Genomic DNA, 22111 nt, shown 5'->3' on the forward strand with positions numbered 1-22111 from the left:
CAATGCACCATTATTTATCCATGAAAAACCTTACATATTACATATGGCCATCCTGATATTTCTTCTAAGTCAATCACTCTTTGTCTTATTTTTATTATTTATTTTTTTCACATGCGTTAATATATTCAAAGTTATTCTGGTACGATCCATTCGTATTTGGCTCAGTTTCTGATGTGGCACCTTCACATATGACTTCTTGTAGTCCAAAAATATCCTGACAGCCTCCCTAACTTATTTCTCTCTCTCTCACCTCAAATCTGTTTCTAAGTTAGCGAACTTAAGAAAGTTTGTTAAATTGGTTTTACAGTCTGTAAACCCATGCTGGTTGTTATTTATGACACTTGTTTCTTTCTAAGGATCCCATCACTTTTCTTCTGATTATCTTCAACATTATCTTACATATTAAGCATGGTTACAAAAAATGGCAATATTCCTGAAGCTTGATTCAACATTCGCTCTCCTAGTACCGGTAAGCCAATGACTGTTTAATACCTGTTGCCTAGTATCGATAAGCCAGTGACTGCTTGATACTTTTTGCTTAGTACCAGTAAGCCAATGACTGTTTCAACATTGATACCCAACATTGGTGCACTAGTGATTGCATAATCACTGAACTGGCTATTTAATAACACTAAACAATTTATACATCGGAGAAAAAAGGTATATTACTAAAAGGGATTTGAGATGCTGTAAAAGAATATGACCATTATAACAATCGATTGGATAAAGTTACCATGAAAATTTATTGACACATTGTACGTATATGTATACATTATATTAGTAACATACTTGTATAATGAATTCAACATACTTGTATAATGAGTTCACTTGTATTGATTCTGCCCGACTCTTCTCTGCTAGCCTCTTGTATTCCACTTCTGGAGCATCTCTTGTTATTATCCATCAATCAGTTATCCAGTAATCTGATAACAATGATGGACTCCATTTTTTCTGGTAGTGTTTCTAGGTGCGAATGGAGAAAAATATATCTTTCAAGACACTTTCAGCGAGGAGGTTCCACTGGTGCTGTCTGCGCCTCAAAGACTTGGCTTATTCACTGACAGTTCCAAATGCCTGATAACGTCGTTTATTTTATTTTGAGTTATCATGTGCTGTTTAGAATTTGTCATGTTATGAATATATTCAGGGTGGTAAAGTTAGTGATTCACACATTTCGTATGTTCCGTCCTCCTCTGACTCGAGAATGAATTTGCTCTGGAATGGGTAGTGCTTCGTCGTGAAGTACCAGGCGTATAACAGAGGGAATATTAAGATAGTGTATAGTCCACTTTTTTCTGGCAAATATCTTACCTGTCTGGAGGAACCTTGCAGACGTAACAATCACTTACATGACCTTTTGGCTCTATCAACACTGGCGAAGGTTTGTTGCACAATTATCGAAGCGTATGTGTGGGACCCAGCTCTTGGCGTGACCTTCACTCGTACAAGCAAAATAAAGACGACAGGTTTTCCTGCTCACTGCAGTTATTCCACGAGTTTGCAAAAAGTCAGTTCCCCACGCATTTACGAGCATCTTTGTCCAAATTTGGCTAAAAAAAAAAAGGTCAGGGTCAAAAGCAACAATGAAAGTGTTTGATATGTGTGTACTGTATAACTTCTACAAATGAACTAATGTAATCCAGTTAGTTGGGTGATGTAATATGTAAATTCTTAGTGAACCATCCGTTTTGTTATAAGAGCTGCCAAAACAACAAACAGCGACCAAATCAAAGTAAATTGCTCAATTGGTAGTTCATGCATTACAAATCTTTCCCCATCCCCCAACACCTCTGAAAATTGTAGAGACTTAAAATACAGCTACTGATGAAAAATATAGGTAAAGGAATACATTTTTTTTTAAACAATTACACATTGTGGGTTTGAATCGAGAATCTTTCAGCTGTACAGATTATTTACCCACCTCCCTTTCCAAGTCAAAGATGGTAACAACAGACAGTTTACAGTTTTAAGCATCATTTCCCTATTCAGTGATCCAAAATTAGTAAAGAAGGACGTGTTTTGTTTACGAAGCATTTTGGCCGTGGCCCAGTGTAACCACCTGTTTCAGGAGTATGGATAGTGCCAAATACATAGTTGTATTTAAAAATACAAAAAAAATACGTATTTGTATTTTATTTGTATGCAGAGTGAAATTAAAATGGTGCATTAGCATTAGTTTGTATTTAATGTTCATATTTGCTGTTTTTCTCGAAAACAGCGCAAATATTTTATCTGGATTACTTCTCTTCCAAAATTTGGTGATTTCTAACCTGACATAATTTTAATTTGGTAATTTATTATAAATATTTACCTTGTGTCTAAGTTGATAATATTGTAGGTAACATGCCATAAACCTGATTGTTGCCCAGGTGTTGACCAGTAATCTAAATCAGAAGCTCCCAGGCCTCCACGAAGGTGGGATGTGTAGCTATATGTCCAATGTTCTGGACGTAGACTTGGGATAGTCTTCATCACTACATAGTAAAGTGTCGAATCACAGTATTGTTGCCACATCATTAGCTGTATGGGTGTTAGTATCAGATTACCAGTGCTGCACAGTATATACTAAAGAAAAAATATGTTCTATAACCACAGTGACAAAGCTATACTGCAGAGCAAGTACTGAAATTTATCTCAACTTGTATTGTGCACTGCCTTATGCTTTCTTATTACTGCATTGTACCATAGATTGCAGCAGTCAAATTCTCGCCAATAACAACTGACAAACAAACCATTATGACTCTGTAATAAATTAGAACCACGTACGGAACATAACGGCAAAAACACATTGAGTATCGGCTTCTTGCTAGAATGGAACGGAACTGTGACGACATCTAAGAAAGTAGTGAGATACTGTAATCACAGTACCACTTTGTGTTCAGTGAACCATTAACAGTCATAAGATACGTAAGTAAAATGAGCTTTTCACTGATGATACTCAAAACTCTGCCAACATCTCCATAATTTCTGAATAAGTCCTAACCCTATTCGACTTTTAAGTAACCACTGATAGCATGCCCGTGCACTCTGCTTCTCGCCCCAACTCATGAAACTGTGCAAATGTTGCAACACAATATTTGCACAGTTCAAGGCAACAAGGATTTAGGACAGGTCGCTCCTGCTTCTAGCTATGGCTGGACCTTTATGACATGGTCTGGGATGCACTAAAAGGCAAACGAAAGGCAGATAAAGTATACACTTACTTTCGGAAAGTCTACCATGCAAGAATTTGTGTGAGAGTGGCAGTAATCCATTAAACTAAAAATACAAGTCTTTCTGTATACTACTGAAAGCAACACGATATTGAATGAGGATAAATTTAAATTACACAGCTATGAAAAAAATGAAGAAATAAAAGCTGGAACAGAATATTAAAAAAAAACTCGATTCATAATAAAGAGGTATAGTTTAATGATTTCGAATGCCAGGATGACAACAATGTTATCATCACAGCTGTGAGGAATATGATAGGCTAGATAACTAGAGCATTCAAAATAAATTATGCCGAGTAAATATTAAAATTTTTTATATGTATATACAATACTAGTACTAGAATAGTGGCACATGTACCTCTGCTGTTATAATATTTCTGTTATGGGACAATGAGGAGCTGGAATATTTTTGTATATTCAAAGCCTCTTCTACAGCAGGCAAAATTGCAGACTCTGTAGAAAGTATATAAAACTTTCAGTACAGCACCTAAATTACTGGGAATTTTTGAAATTCGTCCAATTGTACTGCTCGGAAAGTAGGCAAGAAGTATACATCATGATTTACACCTGGGAATTTCTTATGGGATTGGTCCAAAATCTGCACACCTAAATCACTTCCTGCGATGCTAAGAGGCTCGTCAGCCGGTGAAAAATACCATAAGTGATATAAACGAAAATGGTTCAGGAAGAAATCACAATAAATATAAAGGAACCAACAATACAACAACTTAACACTCTTTTACAAATAAAGCTGTATAGTCCTTGTGGCTTAGCGCTTCTTTTTGATTATAATAATAATAATTTTACAAATAAGGAAAACTGCCAAGAGACCCCTAGGATTCTTCAAGAGGGAACTTGACAGGTTCAAGTCAGTTCCTGAACAGCCTGATGATGATTGTGTTGAATGCTTGTGGCTAGCACCAAACAATTTGGATGAGTTGGTCATCAACTGTGAGGTCTGACCTGTCACCGTATCGAAGGGGCAGTGACTCTCAAAATCATCTTCATGTAAGCTTCATACGTGATTAAGAATATTTTCAAATTAAATTTCAGTCTATCCCATGAAAATTATGGTAACATACCTAAATATTCGTATTTGGAATTACTTTATATTTAAATGTTTGAAATTATTTCCCACTCGAAGTTTAGTATTTGAAGTATTTATATTTCAAGTACATTTAAGGGTTTTCTTAAGATGTTTGAAAATTTTCCCCTACCACCCCTATATTTAATATATATTTTATTTAAAGACAAAATACACTGACAAAAATACAATAGAGAGTAAAACAATATAGATAACAACTCAGAAATACATCTCGAATACTTCGTCCAGTCCCCCGGCGGTGGGCCGCGTGCCCAGAATGTTGCAGGCATTTCCCCTCTGGATCGCGACACTGAGTCTCTGAAAGTGGAAGCTGGCCGTCCTGTGACCCTTGGTTTCTATGATGAGTTTTTCATCCAGCTCTTTGTGGAACTTTAGAGCACACTTGCCCCATGCTCCAAGGGTCTCCTACCTTATTGGGATGAAGTTATAGCAAAGGGGAAGGCCTTCATATTTGCGGCTCTTCTGGGCCTCCCTGTGGCTGGCAGCTCCACCCCTTTCAGCTACGGTGTATGGGAAGTAGGTGTCTGCCAACGTGGTGGCACAGGTGTACTCCCAGGCAATCTGCTTTCCTTCCTTCCAGGGTAGCATAGTGGCTCCATCAGGACGCTTTTGACTTCCGTCAGACCTCTGCACTTGGGGTTCTCGTTGGGCTGGGCAATGAGCTGTGGCGAGGCTTCTCTTTATGATGTCGTTGACCTCCTCATGTCTGGCATACTTCCCTTCTGTTGTGTGACACACGAGACCATGAAGTCCGAATTGATCAGCTGTCGCCCTGCCGCAAATACACTTACGTTCGGTGAGGATGGGAGCGGCTAGGCGAAGAGCAACATCAATCCGAATGGATATGTATTTTTTTTCTAAATAACACTACTTATATATGTAGTTATATAAATGAAACACATGTTCAACAATTAGGTTTCTTTAATCTGGGAATAAAGATTCCCAAATCTTACACAACTGTCTCATTTATCAACGTGTCGGCTTTCTCAACCGTTTACATAAATTTATAATTGGACATGCGAATTTGATGACATGCCTAGTCAGGCTACATTCTCCTCTTTCCTGACAAATAAAACACATCTTGAGTTAATCTTAAATAATAAAAGCGTTTATAATGTGTGGTTAACGCTCTCGCTTCACACGGTGAGGGCCTGGGTTCGATTCCCAGCCAGAGTAGAAACATTGGACGTGTTTCTTTCCACCTGTTGTCTATGTTCCCCATCAGTAAAATGGGTACCTGGGTGTTAGTCGACTGGTGTGGGTCGCATCCTGGGACACTGACCTAAGGAGGCCTGGTCACAGACCGGGCCGCGGGGGCGTTGACCCCCGGAACTCTCTCCAGATAAACTCCAGATAAACATTAAATACTTCATGGGAAACTAGTTAGCAAGAAAAATTGTTCATATAATTTAGATTTTTTTATTATTTTCTCGGGCGATTTCGTTGAAATTTATGAGACTTCTATGTACTACTTTTATAGCATTATAGCGAAATATCGAATGACGCCAGAAAAGTGGAGATCCGACTACCTCTGCGGCGGATATAAGGGAAGTTCCTTGACGATGGAGAGGGGCTCTTGATCTAGGGAATTGAATCTGTGCTCCAGTTCCATGAATTAAGCCTGAATACCTTCCATCCCCCCCAAGAGGCGCTGTATAATCCTACGGGCTTAGTGCTTCCCCATGATTATAATAATCTGCGGCTGATATACAACTTCAGAGCATTGTGACTGTTGTTACCTTCTGTATGTAAAGGTTCTGGAGCAGTCACTGTCCTAGGTCAGTGTTACAGTAGTCACTGTCCTAGGTCAGTGCTACAGTAGTCACTGTCCTAGGTCTGTGTTACAGTAGTCACTGTCCTAGGTCAGTGCTACAGTAGTCACTGTCCTAGGTCAGTGTTACAGTAGTCACTGTCCTAGGTCAGTGCTACAGTAGTCACTGTCCTAGGTCTGTGTTACAGTAGTCACTGTCCTAGGTCAGTGCTACAGTAGTCACTGTCCTAGGTCAGTGTTACAGTAGTCACTGTCCTAGGTCAGTGCTACAGTAGTCACTGTCCTAGGTCAGTGCTACAGTAGTCACTGTCCTAGGTCAGTGTTACAGTAGTCACTGTCCTAGGTCAGTGTTACAGTAGTCACTGTCCTAGGTCAGTGTTACTGTAGTCACTGTCCTAGGTCAGTGCTACAGTAGTCACTGTCCTAGGTCAGTGTTACTGTAGTCACTGTCCTAGGTCAGTGTTACAGTAGTCACTGTCCTAGGTCAGTGCTACAGTAGTCACTGTCCTAGGTCAGTGTTACAGTAGTCACTGTCCTAGGTCAGTGCTACAGTAGTCACTGTCCTAGGTCAGTGTTACAGTAGTCACTGTCCTAGGTCAGTGTTACTGTAGTCACTGTCCTAGGTCAGTGCTACAGTAGTCGCTGTCCTAGGTCAGTGTTACAGTAGTCACTGTCCTAGGTCAGTGTTACAGTAGTCGCTGTCCTAGGTCAGTGTTACTGTAGTCACTGTCCTAGGTCAGTGTTACTGTAGTCACTGTCCTAGGTCAGTGTTACTGTAGTCACTGTCCTAGGTCAGTGTTACTGTAGTCACTGTCCTAGGTCAGTGCTACAGTAGTCGCTGTCCTAGGTCAGTGTTACAGTAGTCACTGTCCTAGGTCAGTGTTACAGTAGTCACTGTCCTAGGTCAGTGTTACTGTAGTCACTGTCCTAGGTCAGTGTTACTGTAGTCACTGTCCTAGGTCAGTGTTACAGTAGTCACTGTCCTAGGTCAGTGTTACTGTAGTCACTGTCCTAGGTCAGTGTTACTGTAGTCACTGTCCTAGGTCATTGCTACAGTAGTCACTGTTCTAGGTCGGTGTTACAGTAGTCACTGTCCTAGGTCAGTGTTACAGTAGTCACTGTCCTAGGTCAGTGTTACTGTAGTCACTGTCCTAGGTCAGTGCTACAGTAGTCACTGTTCTAGGTCGGTGTTACAGTAGTCACTGTCCTAGGTCATTGCTACAGTAGTCACTGTCCTAGGTCAGTGTTACAGTAGTCACTGCCCTAGGTCATTGCTACAGTAGTCACTGTCCTAGGTCAGTGCTACAGTAGTCGCTGTCCTAGGTCAGGGTTACAGAAGTCACTGTCCTCATAAGTCAGTACTACAGTATTCACTGTCCTAGGTCAGTGTTACAGTAGTCACTGTCCTCATAGGTCAGTACTACAGTAGTCACTGTCCTCATAGGTCAGTAATACAGTAGTCACTGTCCTCATAGCTCAGTGCTACAGTAGTCACTGTCCTAGGTCAGTGTTACAGTAGTTACTGTCCTAGGTCAGTGTTACAGTAGTCACTGTCCTAGGTCTGTGTTACAGTAGTCACTGTCCTAGGTCAGTGCTACAGAAGTCACTGTCTTCTTAGATCAGTGCTACAGAAGTCACTGTTCTCATAGGTCAGTGCTACAGTAGTCACTGTCCTCCTAGACCAGTGCTTCAGTAGTTAGTGTTCACGTGCGCCAGTTCTTAAGTGGTCCCTAGTGATGTGTATCAGTGCTACATTGGGTATCGTTTAGCTGTACTGGTACTTGACCTCAATTCTACAGTGTCACTGTCTTCCAGGTCTGCTTCTGCTCTGGTCACCGTTGTGCAGGTGCAGTGTACATGTTTAACAGTGCCACACATTCTCTGAGCTTCCCGAGGGAGGGAGCAAGTGGGTCCAGGATTGGATTTTCAACGAGATACGTAAACATTACAGAGGCCGAGGTGCGTCCCCAGCTTACAGAAACACTTAAGGCTTCGCCTTAACGTTCATTACATCCCTGGGGAGTAAGTCATAAGGGTTCGGAAGGCAGTTTTTGGGGAATGTGGGAGAAAGTTGTAAGAGTTTGAGATTTATATTAATGTCGGGATGTGTTTGTGGAGGTAACGAAATTAATTATAAGGGCGTAATTGGGGTGTCTTAGTGTTGTAGGAGTGGGCGAGTTAAACAGAGCGAGTTGCGTTGGTCAGGGAGTAATGTGAGAGTTAGTTGAAGGATAAGTATGAGTAATCATAATTTTAAAGGGGTGGACCGGTAAGCCAGCGGAAGGCTTCGGTCAGATGACCGAAAGCTCCAACGGCAGGTTATCATATGACTAAGACCCACGTCAGGAAACACTTATCCTGTTTCCTGATAAATCTTACCTAACCTAACCTATGACTAATGTGGCAGTATTGTTTAAGGGAGTTTGGAAATGTGTTGTCCATGCTTGGGAGGAACGTGGGAGTAAGTTATAAATCTGTGAGATGATTCATTATTGTCCCAGGAGCTATGACTCAACCTTATGATGATACAGAAGAATAACTGATCTAAGCTTAAGATCACTTTATTGTTTCTCCTAATATCGCAGTGAGACTAAACTCACCCTTGAAAATTAATATTGTTTCTTTGTCTCAGTCTTTATTCCAGCGTACTGCATTAGTGCTTTTTGAAGAGTGGTATGCATATTTTAGTTACATATTTACAGTTTCTGGATTTGAGAAACTAGAAATGAAGTAACCCTGCATGGAAAGTTGGAAAATAATAAAATTTACATTTTTCCCTCTAAAGATAATTAACTTAAAGGAGTGTTGTGTGATTTTCTAAAAGACCTCATTGTAACACACTGAAGGGGTATACCATTGTAAAATGCACCACTGTAGCATATTAAAAGTGTATAACTTAACCTGTTTATGAGATATATAACAAAAAGGCTAAGTTAAAAAAAAAGTCTTATACCTCGTTTTGAGGTGAGAGGAAATAGAGAGCATCATCTCTGGCTAAATAATAACTGCAACGATCTTAGTTATGGTATTCCAATTGCTTGTTGGTCCAGAGTGCCAAGCAGACAACTACATAATTTTTTTCTAAAATTCAACAGTGAGGACACATAGTGACTCTTAAGAATTTGAAACTTTCATTTATTAAGATATAAAGTTGTAGAAAGTTTGAGGTTGGTTTAAAGAGAAAGAATGCAGTAACTGTTTTGTATATATTATCTATTCATATAATTTTGTATTTTTGATGTTTTCATTAATAGCTAAAATGGAAATTTCATGTTTTATATTACTATTTGACTTATTATATTAGCTTATGTATGCAGGTAGGATATAACAACAACAATACCTCTCTCTGTGCTCGCTGCTGGAAAGTCTTCATTGGCTGCCAGCACATGCAAACTATTGCCCGCTTGCTATATTGTCCCAGTCAGGCGCAACCTGGTACAAGTCACCTGACAGCAGATCTACAGGCCTTGCCTCTCCCTCTCTCTCTCTCTCTCTCTCTCCCTCTCTCTCTCTCTCTCTCTCTCTCTCTCTCTCTCTCTCTCTCTCTCTCTCTCTCTCTCTCTCTCTCTAGCTCTTCCTTGTGGAGAAACATCCTCTCTCTAGCTGCTGCTTGTGGAGGAAACATCTTGTCTCTTGCTCTGTCTGAGAGAATGTTATTTTCCTCAACTCTTGTCATTTATTCAATTCAATTAAATTCAAGTTTATTCTCTATAAGGGTTACAATGTGGGGTTTACAGGTTTTGGGTATTGTGTGGTTTACATGTTATAAAATACTAATTACAGAGGGGGCCACTAGGACGCCTAGCCTGGCTAGGCATTTCGGGCAGACTTAGATTAATTCTTAACATTAAATCCTTACAGATTATGGTATTAAGGCTAAGTGACTACATCATAATTTGTGAGTTTAGCAATGTGAATGCTTTTGTTTTGGCACAATACAAAGAGTCTATATTGAAGTATCATAGGCAAACTTATGACTAGTTAGGATTTATTATTTTAAGATTAGGATTAGTATTTCTGGGTTTATAGTCAGTGGGTGAGTGAGTGTAATTGTGAACCACCAGGTGGTTATCATGTAGTTAGTTGTCGGGGTGGATCAGGGAGATAAGATGTTTTCTAACTGTAGTTTTGAAAGTGATGAATGTGTCTGCAGTTCTAGAGTTTTCAGGTAGGGTGTTCCAGATTTTAGGTCCTTTGAAATACATTGAATGTTTGTAAAGGTTTAGTCGAACACGGGGAATGTCATAGAGATGTTTGTGTCTGGTGTTATGCCTGTGGATCCTGTCACAACTATCAAGAAAGCGTTTTAGGTCAAGGTTAATATTGGAATTTAAGGTCCTGTAGATATAGATTGCACAGTAGTAAGTGTGGACGTTCTGAACAGGGAGTAAGTTTAGATCTATGAAGAGTGGGGGGGGGGGTTGTTGCCAGGGATGGGATTTAGTGATTATTCTTACTGCAGCTTTTTGTTGGGTTATTATTGGCTTTAGGTGTGTTGCTGCAGTTGAACCCCAAGCACAGATAGCATAGGTGAGGTATGGATATATAAGTGAATGGTATATTGTGAGAAGGGCAGTTGCAGCACGTAGTATCGTATCTTGGAGAGGATCCCAACCGTTTTGGATACTTTTTTTGTTATGTGTTGGATATGGGTGCTGAAATTTAGGTTGTTGTCGAGGTATAGGCCCTCATTATGTCTGGCAATTAGAGTGTTGTCGATCTTTATGTTAAGTTGCGCAACACCTGCTCTGCTACCAAACATAATATAGTAGGTTTTGCCAGTGTTAAGTGTAAGTTTATTGGCTGTCACCCAAGTCGATATTTTGAGCAGCTCCTCGTTAACAATGGCGTTGAGGGTGGCAAGATTAGGGTGGGAGATGACATAAGTCGTGTCGTCAGCAAAGAGAATGGGTTTCAGGTGTTGGGATATGTTTGGAAGATCATTGATGTAAATGAGGAAGAGCAGGGGTCCAAGGACACTTCCCTGCGGAACTCTAGTATCAAGTGGCCGTATTGATGAGGCTGTGTCTTTAATGGTGACATACTGATAGGCAGGATTTAAAATATGCAAGCGCATGGCCTCTTATACCATAGTGGTCAAGTTTGTGGAGTAGGATGCCATGGTCTACTGTGTCAAACGCTTTTCTTAGGTCAATAAAAATTCCTAGCGGATATTCCTTATTTTCCAATGCTGTGTAAAGCAGGTCTAGCATTTTTATAATTGCATCATTAGTGCTTTTATTTTTCCTGAATCCAAATTGGCAGGGGTTGAGTATGTTTTGTGACTTTATAAATGAATATAGTCTTCTGTGCACGAGTTTCTCGAAGATTTTGGATAGCAATGGGAAGTTTGATATTGGCCTATAGTTGTTTACGTCTGTAGGGTTACCACCTTCATGTATTGGTGTAACCCTTGCTGGCTTAAGTAGTGTCGGGAAAGAGCTAGTTTCTAGTGACTTGTTAAAAAGTAATGTAATAGCATGCGAAAGGACATGGGCTGCTTGCTTGTACAATAATGATGGGACGTGAGACAGATTCCCCGATTTATTTTTAAGTGACTTTATGATCGCGGTGACTTCCGTGGGCCTCAGTTGGAACAAGATAAAAGGAATTTGGGAAATTCCCATCTAGGTAGTCCCCGGCACGGGCATTGGTACGTGGGATTTTACTGGCGAGATTAGATCCTATGTTTGAGAAGAAGTCGTTTATCTTGTTAGCTGTGTCAGTGGGATGCAGTGGTGTTTCATGAGGTTTAGTTAGAACAATATTCTTGTTTTTTTCAGTTTGTGGGTCCCCAGAATCTGGGAAAGTGTTTTCCCGGTCTTTTTTATATCTCCTCTTGTGTCAGTGAATCTGCTGGAGTAGTACAGTTGTTTGGCTTTCTTTATTAATTTGGTGAGAACTTCTGAATATTGCTTAAGAATATCTTTGTGTATTAAGCCCTGTCTATATTGCTTTTCATATTGGTGTTTCTTATCAATGGATTTCAGAATGCTGCTGGTTAGCCATGGGCAACCGAGCCGTTTATTCGTGATCTGTTTAGTTTTTATAGGACAATCTTTGTTGTATAGTCTAAGTATTTTGTTAAGAAAAATGTCTGTCCAATCGTCAATACCATTGGCATTGGAGAATTCTGTAGGCCAGTCAACAGTCTCTAGGTCTGCTGAGAAATTCCTTATTGAGGCCTCGTCATGGAGTCTAAATGAAACTTTGTTGTATTCGAGTGGTGGCTTACTAATGTTTGTTAAGAGGAAGGTTGGGTAGTAGTCAGTAGTGCTTTCTGTGATTATCCCTGATTTAAGGGGGGCTAGTATATTGGTCCATATGTGGTATATTATGGTTGCACTTGTCTAAGTCAGCTTGGTTGGTTTAGTTATTGTTGGTATGAGAAGTGTGTTGTTCATATTGTTGATGAAATCAGTTACAGTCTGATCATCTGGTAGGCCAAGGTTGATACTGAAGTCTCCAGCTAAGAGAAGGTGGTGCTTGTTCATTTGTCTGTTTGTTATTAGTGACTTTAGATTCTCACTGAAGTTTGGGATGTTTCTGTGGGGTATCCGGTATATGGCACCAATTGTTATAGGCGTCTTGAGGTTTTTTACAGTAAAATTAACAAAAATGTATACCCATATTCGTCACTAAAGCAATTAGTGCTAATACAAGATAGTTGGTTAGAGTAATAGATTCTAGTACCACCCCCAACCTGGTATGGTCTGCAGTTGTGGATTGCTGTGTATCCACATCGTAATTGTATAACTCTCTGTTCACAGAGCATTATTTAGAGTTAGTGATATATGACCTCAGAGTTTCTCGTGGAGACACTCTCTGTATCTCTGGTCTTGAGTTAACTTCTAACCTACATTTGTTCCGGCATCTACGCACTGTCGTAGTCGAGAAATTGGAATTGCTACTTCCTCGCCTGACGCTAAGCTGTTCACTGCCGCTTCGAGCATTACTGCATTACTGCTGTTAGCGAATGAGTCGTCATATTGATCAAGCAAGCTGTTTGTTTGCCTTGATGGGCTAGAAATTAGATTATTTAGGGACTTGTTGCCGTCAGTCACATTTTAAGTCGAGTCAATTTGAGCACATACTGAATACTTACACAGACACATAAATACACATTACTCTTATACTTGAGTACATCTCATCATAGTAACGTACCAGACGGTACATATTTAGAGTAGTACAGCATTTTATCAAATGTGCTCTTAATGCCATATGATTATACGTACAAAATAACAATGATATTTAAATATACCCATTTACAGTTGACCTACTATTCTCTGGAGATATTTTAACTTTGCAGAAGACACATTCTGTAACAGCGACTCATTCTGTTATCCTGCCAATCTGAAAATGTATGTATACAAATAATTTAGTACATTTGTATATTATCATGTCCATCTGTTACTCTTCCTTGCTCATCTGTGTTCTGTGGCAGTCATAGACATAGATAAGTATTGAACATTTAAAAAAATAGTTTATTGATAAATATTAAACATTTTAGAAAACTTTTAAAAAATCCTTAGATCATGATAATCTCTTACGTAGTGTTGGTCAAATTTTATATAATTCTTTTCGAGATATTTCACCACTACGTTAGGCTATAAGAATTTAATAAATCCAGACTGAAATAATCGTTTCAGGCAGGTGAAAGTGCTAAGCAAGAGAGTGAGAGAAAGCATTAACTTTCCACTTGCACTTTTAACTCCTAAACTATTGGCGGAGACTAAAAGCTCTTAAATTGTACTCCCTGGAGCGCAGGCGAGAAACATGGATCATAATAAACTCTGGAAAATAAAAAACGTCCAGGGACTTGCTCCAAGTCTTTACAGTGAAATAATTCTGTACCGAAGAGGAAATTACGGAAAAGGGTGGAAAATATCTCAGATGAAAGAGTGAGCGTGCAACGCTGCAACAAAGAGAGCTCTTATGTACTTAAATTACAAAAGGCTTTTCACTCTCATCTAAAATCTAGGAAAATTACTAACAGCCTCTCCCCTCTTTTAACAGTTTTAAAATTTAATTGAACTAAGTATAATTAAATACCTGCTAATCAATAATATATATTGGAAATATTTTTAAAGATATTTTCTTCGCTTAAAAGCAAAACGTCCACAAAACATTTTCTTATGTTATATTATCTTGCTTTTGTTTTGTTTCAAGATAAAGACAACTAATCAATGTTTCCACAAATTGTTTCTTGAATTTTATGCTTAAACTTGAAACAGGATGGAATTAAGGGCTAGGAAAGTTCCAGAGTATTTTAAATTGAAAAGATAAACATTGCTAACTGGTTCCAGTTTCAATGCTAATAACACCACTGAAGTTTCTTATATGTCCGTCGAGCGCAATAACCTTCTTCTTCGTCTTCTTCTACTTCTTCTTCTAATTATTATTATTATTATTATTATTATTATTATTATTATTATTATTATTATTATTATTATTATTATTATTATTATTATTATTATTATTATTATAAAAATAGGAATGAGCTAAACCCAGAGAAGTCATACAGTGTCTGAGGAATGAAAGGCAATCAGTTTTGATCTAGCAAAGGGAAGGGCTGGGTAGCGCCATTTCCTATCACCGGGTCACCCTCTGTCCCACCTTAAGACGGGCAGCGTCGACCATTTCAATCGATCTCTTTCCACAAGTACAGCTTTTAGGCAAAAGTATTTGAACAGTTAATTCTGCGTGTTGAAAACATTCACTTAAGACAGATTATCCTCTGTCAAGATCTTAAGTGTGTGATAAAGTCTGAGATGCTGACCCGGATGCTACAGAATCTCTCAGTCTATATACGCATTATTCACTTTATTACACAGCTTTTTATTTAAGGAATAAAGTATTCTTGACGGATAGAATCCAATTTAAAGATCTGTGCTTATGAACTTTGCTAGTGGAAGTACAGAAAGAAAAGAGCTGGACGCTATGCAATACCGTGACTGACATAAACTTGACAAGTAAGACTCATGTGCAATAGTTAGCTATTTTTATTCTCCTCTTTTTTTTAACTGATGAACCATACAGCCGAAACGAGAAGTTTTAACAGTAATGATAACCAACTGTTCAACTTGTCGGTATTTTATACTATTTGACTTAAACTTGTTGATTATTTCAGTCTTTTCTCTCTGGTAAGTACAACTCGTAGATACAAAACTACAACGGTGCCCCGTGGCGTGGTGACTTAAGCTCTCGTTTCATACAGCTAGGGTTCAGGTTCCATTGCCAGAGAGGGTAGAAACGTTGGGTGTTTCCTTACATCGGTTGTCTATGTTCACCCATCAGTAAAATGAGTACCCGGGTGTAAGTGGACTGGTGTGGGTCGCATCCTGGGAAAAAACTGACCTAATTTTCCCGAAATGTTTTGCATAACAAGGGTCTTTCTATATATATATATATATATATATATATATATATATATATATATATATATATATATATATATATATATATATATATATATATATATATATATATATATATATATATATATATATATATATACCTTGTACATGTACTATAAGTAAATAAAGATATTATTATATTATTACATAGGTTTGTTTTGGTTTATATATTAAGCTTCGTAAGTTTTATTTTAGCTGTCTGTTATAGCCTTTCAATATTTTTTTTTATTTAGTCTTCTAAGTTTTTTTTTGTGTACGAATGGTATATAATACCGACAAGATGAGAGTAAGACACATGTGCAACATCTGGGTATCTTTATTGTAGACGTTTCGCCATCCAGTGGCTTTATCAATACAAATTCTAGGACATAACTTGAAGACAGTAGAACTATGTACAGAAGATGAGGTAATCAGTCCCTCAATCATTTTGCAAACTTTTTCTTATTTGAAAATTTTGATGTTAGTTTTATTTTCTGTTTCTCGTTTGTGTCCATTTAAAGGCTAATGTAAATTATAATTGTTGTTTAAATCTTTCGATGGAAAAATAGACAAAAGTGCTGTATAATGCGATCCTTTATTGACTACTTTTCGCCCACATAGTGGACGTCATCAAGACACAAATATATAATTAGTTTTGGCGAAACGTTGTCAATAAAAAATCACATTATAATGCATTTGTATTTACTTCTGTATCATGTCGGAATTTTATACCGTTTATCTTTTAAATCTCTCGAATTTTATTTCGTGTTTTTAAATTTTTTGGACTAATATTTCATTTGTATGTCACGACTTATAAAATTTTATGTGTTATTTAATATTTCCTCAGTGGTTAGGGATCGCATTGTTAAACCTTCCGTTCAGGGATTACACGCGGGACTCAATTTTTAAGCACAAACATTAAACCTTCTCATAGGGGATACGCCACAAAGCTGAGGGACGAGATTTTGGGACCTTTACGATTCACGCCTTGGGGACCCGTTTTATGGATCATGCAGCGTGGTTTTGTTTCTCGAGTCCAACTATGACATTTTGAATTAAGGGTCTTTGGTTTTAGGACCACACTGTTGGTTCCTACTTTAGTCATCTACTGTTGGCTCTTATTTTAAAGACTTCATCACGTGGTTCGTAATTCAAGGATTTCTTCATGGAACCTTGCTGTTTGAACCTCATTGAAGGTCTCTAATATAGGGATAATTAAAAAAAATGAAAAGGTACAATACTGCCTCCTCTTATTTATACTGGCTCCCTTTCCTTCGCGCTTTTGTGTGACTAGTAAATGATCCAAGTCGGACTTAAACGTCGGCATAAGCTTCTGTCTCTGACGTGTGGGTTAACTGTACACAGAGACAATTCCCTTTTACCTTATTTTATGACATATACCTCTATGCCCCGTTTTAGGGATCACATCGATCACTTTACAGTTAAGATCACTATACAAGATCATATTTTAATAACTAGACTATGAGATTAATGGGACCAGACTGTTGTCTGCCTTTAGGAAGTTTTTAATTAACGTGTACAGACACTGACTACCATAGCGTAGGTCAGTGTTCAGTGCCACATAAGACTCTTCATTCTCATATCCACCAACAACAAACACAGAAGCAAAACCTAGTCCACAAGAATAAAAAAAAAACATTCACGCCAACACTAGATAAAAAATAAAATCAGTCGTAATAATTAAAAAAAAAACTGCCTCGAAGTGTCAATAATAAAAGAGTCATCTATTAGACACATGTGGAACACTTAAGTATCTTTATTGAGGAAATGTTTGGCCACACTGTGGCTTCATCAGTCCATACGAAGGAGAATGGTGAAGAACAGGAGGAGTTTGAGATATCAGTCCCTCAGCATGGAGTCGATGTAATCAGTCCATCAATCTTGAAAAGAATACAGCATATGCACGATGAAGTTGCTTATATACTGTAGATGGGTGAGGTGAAGCAGTCGTAGGTGGTAACACATTTGACAAATCCAAATGTGGAAGTAGATCATGCCTAAATGTTAAGCAAGTGAAGAATTTTCTGTAACAAGATCCCAAGGCGTTGCTGTGTGTGACAGGTCACAGATATTTCGAAGTCGTATATGATTAACTTTACACTCACTTTTTCAATTCCTACATATGTTTAGGGCCCAGCAAGCCTATCATTTGCCTAAGAAATCCGATGAATGTGGTCCAGAACAGGTTATGAGGGTAAACTCAGAGCGATCATTGGAAAATTGACAGAAATAATGCGTAGAAAGAATTGACAGATATTACATAAATACAAATACAAGATGCATTAGACCTTCGTGGACCTGGAGGTACAAGTATTGTGCTGGAATTTAGTAAGAACAATTAGTGTACAATTATAATTAGCTATTAACTAAAGCACAAAAGCTGGTAAGTAGACACGAAAAACCAACACAAGAGAGGAATGTGAACACAAATTACAATTATACAATAAGAATGTTTACTAGAATGTTGGTATAATTACTAATATTCACAAGAATGCTGGAACGAATACTAATGCATCGTAAGAGAGTAGCAGGAATTACTAATGTAACGTTGAAATGTAGCCGGAAATGCTAGGGTAATACAAGAGTGGGGCGGGGATTACTTATGTAATGTAGATATACGACAAGAACTACTACTGTACAACATGTGTGCGAAGTAATTACTAGTGGATAGTATGTGTGGGGCAAGAATTACTAGTGCACAGTATGTGTGGGGCAAGAATTACTAGTGCACAGTATGTTTGATAGGTAATTGGCAGTGTATAATATGTATGGGTAGTAATTACTAGTATACTGTATGTTTGGGCAGTAATTACTGTTGTACACTATGCATGGGGAGTAATTACTACTGTACAGTATGTATGGATAAGAGTTACTAGTGTAGTGTAGTGTGTGTGTGTGTGTGTGGACAGGAATTACTATTCTATAAAATGTGTGGGCAGGAATTAGTTAGGTTGATACCACTACACTAAAGGCGACAGTACCTTGAAGCGTCATAGATGTCTCCCTCACTCCATCTTCAGCCACACCTGCAGGAGAAATACAACAAACATTCAGTAACTTGTTTCTGTAGTCATTCTGGCTGGGTAAGAGGTGCTGTATATCTTATTCCAGACGATGCTTCGGTCACTCGAAGGTAACACATTATTATAATTACATTCATGGGGAAGCTCTCAACTCAGAGAGTTGAAACAGCGCCTTGGGTATGGAAGGCATTCAGGCTTAATTCAAGAAATTGGAGCATCACGGAACCTCCCTAGGGGGTCGAAGGTAACACACGGTGAGGGAGAACTTCGAGCTGTGAGAAGCAGCTGTTGTAAGCAGCCTGCAACAATGTCACTGCGTTGGTGTAGTGTTATATATAATATGTTCCAAGAATGCAGCTCGAACGTGAATATTTTATATCGTTTATTTTAGTAAAAATATATATGTGCCTACAATGAATTTTTCCGTGCTATGAACCAAAAACCTGTACGCCAAACAGAAAGTTGGAATCTACAAAAAAAAAAAAATATGTTTGAGGTGTATTCTGGCACAAAAGTATAAAATTTAGTAATTTCAACAAGAAACATCAACGCTAGCAAGGTTTCCTGCTCATCATGATCTCTCATTGCTTACTCACTTTAGCCCTGTAAACATTAGCTATCCATTATTGTTAAAACACTGCTTCATTATTTACTCATCACGCTTAGTTGATCCCTCATGTGAGACCAGCTCCTCCATGCATCAGTAATGTTGTGATCCCCAGTGTGAGACCAGCTCCTAGATGCGTCGGTAATGCTTGTATTCCCAGTGTGAGACCAGCTTTTCAGTGCGACAGTAACATTGTGATTCTCTGTGTGAGACCAGCTCCTCCATGCACCAGCAGTGCTTGCTAACTTAGTGTGACTACAACTTAAAACGGTTCACAATATCACATTTGCAACAATTCACACTTTAGCCACAAATATGAAAAAACTGGTTAATTACGAGAACTTTGGCCCAGGCTTTGTTACTACAGATGTTTGCTACTCTCAATACAGCTTAAAATGCTTTTATTTTCCGTTCATTGAAGGTGTCAGCTGATCTTTCTTTAAATTTATCTTTACATCGTTATGGACTGAAAAAGAAAGTTTGGCTATGCCCGATTTTCTTTCTCGGTTCATAATTGTCTTAGAAATCGTTAGTTTGTTTTGTGAATGTATTGTATGTGTGTGAATATATTGTAAACCTTCCAGATTCACAGCACCAAAATTAAACAATCCTAGTTCATGTTACTATTATCAAGATAATTCACGTCATGGAACTTAAGTAAAACTGTCGCACTTTTTACTGCTGTCATTAAACTGTCCCGCTTCATAACGGCTGCAGATTCCTTGCGACATCAGGAGCAACTACGCTATATCCCTTTCAACATGTAGTTTCCCGTAGGTGTACGAGTATCACACACACACACACACACACACACACACACACACACACACACACACACACACACACACACACACACACACACACACATACATATACATACACGTGTCACAATGGGCACATGTAACGAGCGGGGTGCCACAGAGGTCAGTCTTATGACCAGTGCTGTGTCTGGTATTTGTGACCGACATGACGGAAGGAGCAGATTCTGAAGTGTCCCTGTGTGCAGATGATATGAAGTTGATGAAAAGAATTCAATCGGACGAGGACCAGGCAGAGCTACAAAGGGATCTGGACAGGCTGCAGGCCTGGTCCAGCAAATGGCTACTGGAGTTCAACCCCACCAAGTGCAAAGTCATGAAGATTGGGGAAGGGCAAAGAACACAGCAGACGGAGTACAGTCTAGGAGGCCAGATGCTACAAACTTCACTCAAAGAAAAGGATCTTGGGGTGAGTAAAACACCAGGCACATCTCTTCAGGCACACATCAACCAAATAACTGCTGCAGCATATGGGCGCCTAGCAAACCTAAGAACAGCATTCCGACATCTTAACAAGGAATCGTTCAGGACCCTGTACACTGTGTACGTTAGGCCCATATTGGAGTATGCGGCACCAGTTTAGAACCCACACCTAGCCAAGCACGTAAAGAAACTAGAGGAAGTGCAAAGTGGAAAGGTTAAGGGAAATCGACCTGACGACACTGGAAGACAGGAGAGATAGGGGGGATATGATTACGACATATAAAATACTGAGAGGAATCGACAACGTAAACAGAGACAGGATGTTTCAGAGATGGAACACAACAACAAGGGGACACAGTTCGAAGTTGAAGACTCACATGAATCACACGGATGTTAGGAAGTATTTCTTCAGTCACAGAGTTGTCAAGAAGTGGAATAGTCTGGGATGTGATGCAATGGAGACAGGATCCATACATATCTTTAAGAAGAGGTATGATAAAGCTCATGGAGCAGGAAGAGTGACCTAGTAGCGACCAATGAAGAGGCGGGGCCAGGAGCTGTGACACGACCCCTGAAACCACTACTAGGTGAGTACACACACACTTAGAAAATGTGCGAGTCTATCAAAATGTAAGAGAAAAAAGTACAAGGACATGGAAAATAGTACAGAAACGAATATGGAAGAATATGCAAGAATATGCAAGAATATGCAAGAGTATGCAAGAGTTAGGAGAAAAACTCAGCAATAATCTAGACTGACAGAGCAGCAAAAACCAAGTCTGATACGAAACTGCTTCACATTCACATCAAAAGTAAGACAGTTGTAAAAGACCGGAAAATAAGACGTAAGCAAGACGTTGGAAGTCTGTGAGGATGTAAACAAACGATTTATAGAGATGTACGAGCAACACCAATGAGTGTGATAAATGGTTTGAAAACCGACAAGTTGAAGATTGACACACTTACGCAACATATGGGAATATTTATTAAGGATTGCCATATGTTGCATAAGTGTCACAATCCTCAAGAGAGAGAGTACACCATACACAAATAACCCGCACATAGAAGAGAGAAGCTAACGACATTTCGGTCCGTCTTGGACCATTTACAAAGTCACACTAAAAGGAACTGAGCATAGTGTCCGAAGGAAATAAAGAGTTGAAAAATTTATGAGTGAGTGTCACCATGAAGGGGAGCAGAAGCAATATCCAAACCACAAACTAAAATTTACAGGCCACTGTCAGACAGTGAATGTAATCTCAATATTTATGAAAGGAAACAGACGGGAAGCGTTAAACTACTGACGAATATCTTCCACATTGAAGGGATGAGATAATTCCTGAATTATCTCATCCCTCATGAGAAAGGGATCAGGAAGAAAAGTCAAAGAATGCGATGATGGAGTATCCAGTCGGAGTGTGCTAGGAGACACAAGAAAATCTCATACCTAGAAGATTAAATGTGTATATAAAAAAAAAAGTGCACCCACCTGGCTCAACCAAAGATTCAGAGACCAAAAAAAAAAAAAAGAGAGCATGGAAAACTTATTGAACGTGAAGGACATAAGAGTTGTCAACTGAAACCATGTGTGACTTAGACATGTAATGGTGCCATGTGTTGAAAGCTTTGTGTCGTCCTCCGATGGATTACAACTTTGCCTCACTCTGCCTAGGGTGAAAGTTTTGGGTTACCCTACCTTAGTCGTAAACGTTGGGCCACCCTACCTTAGTCGTAAA

The 22111-nt window shown here is 38.9% G+C and overlaps 1 protein-coding gene across 3 annotated transcripts in view; it reads right to left on the reverse strand.

Moving 5' to 3' along the window:
- The window catches only part of LOC128699110 (monocarboxylate transporter 2), a 403927-nt gene that overhangs the window by 206128 nt on the left and 175688 nt on the right, over nucleotides 1-22111 (reverse strand). For all 3 annotated transcript variants that reach the window (XR_011393491.1, XR_011393492.1, XM_053791628.2), the window contains exon 2: nucleotides 18486-18530. Coding sequence is in view for 1 of the 3 variants with exons in the window: in XM_053791628.2 (XP_053647603.1) it covers nucleotides 18486-18498 (13 nt within the window). In the remaining 2 variants the exon portion in view is untranslated. The remainder of the gene's footprint in view (nucleotides 1-18485; nucleotides 18531-22111) is intronic.

Source organism: Cherax quadricarinatus, chromosome 54 (genome assembly GCF_038502225.1).
Source record: "Cherax quadricarinatus isolate ZL_2023a chromosome 54, ASM3850222v1, whole genome shotgun sequence".
NCBI lineage: Eukaryota > Metazoa > Arthropoda > Malacostraca > Decapoda > Parastacidae > Cherax > Cherax quadricarinatus.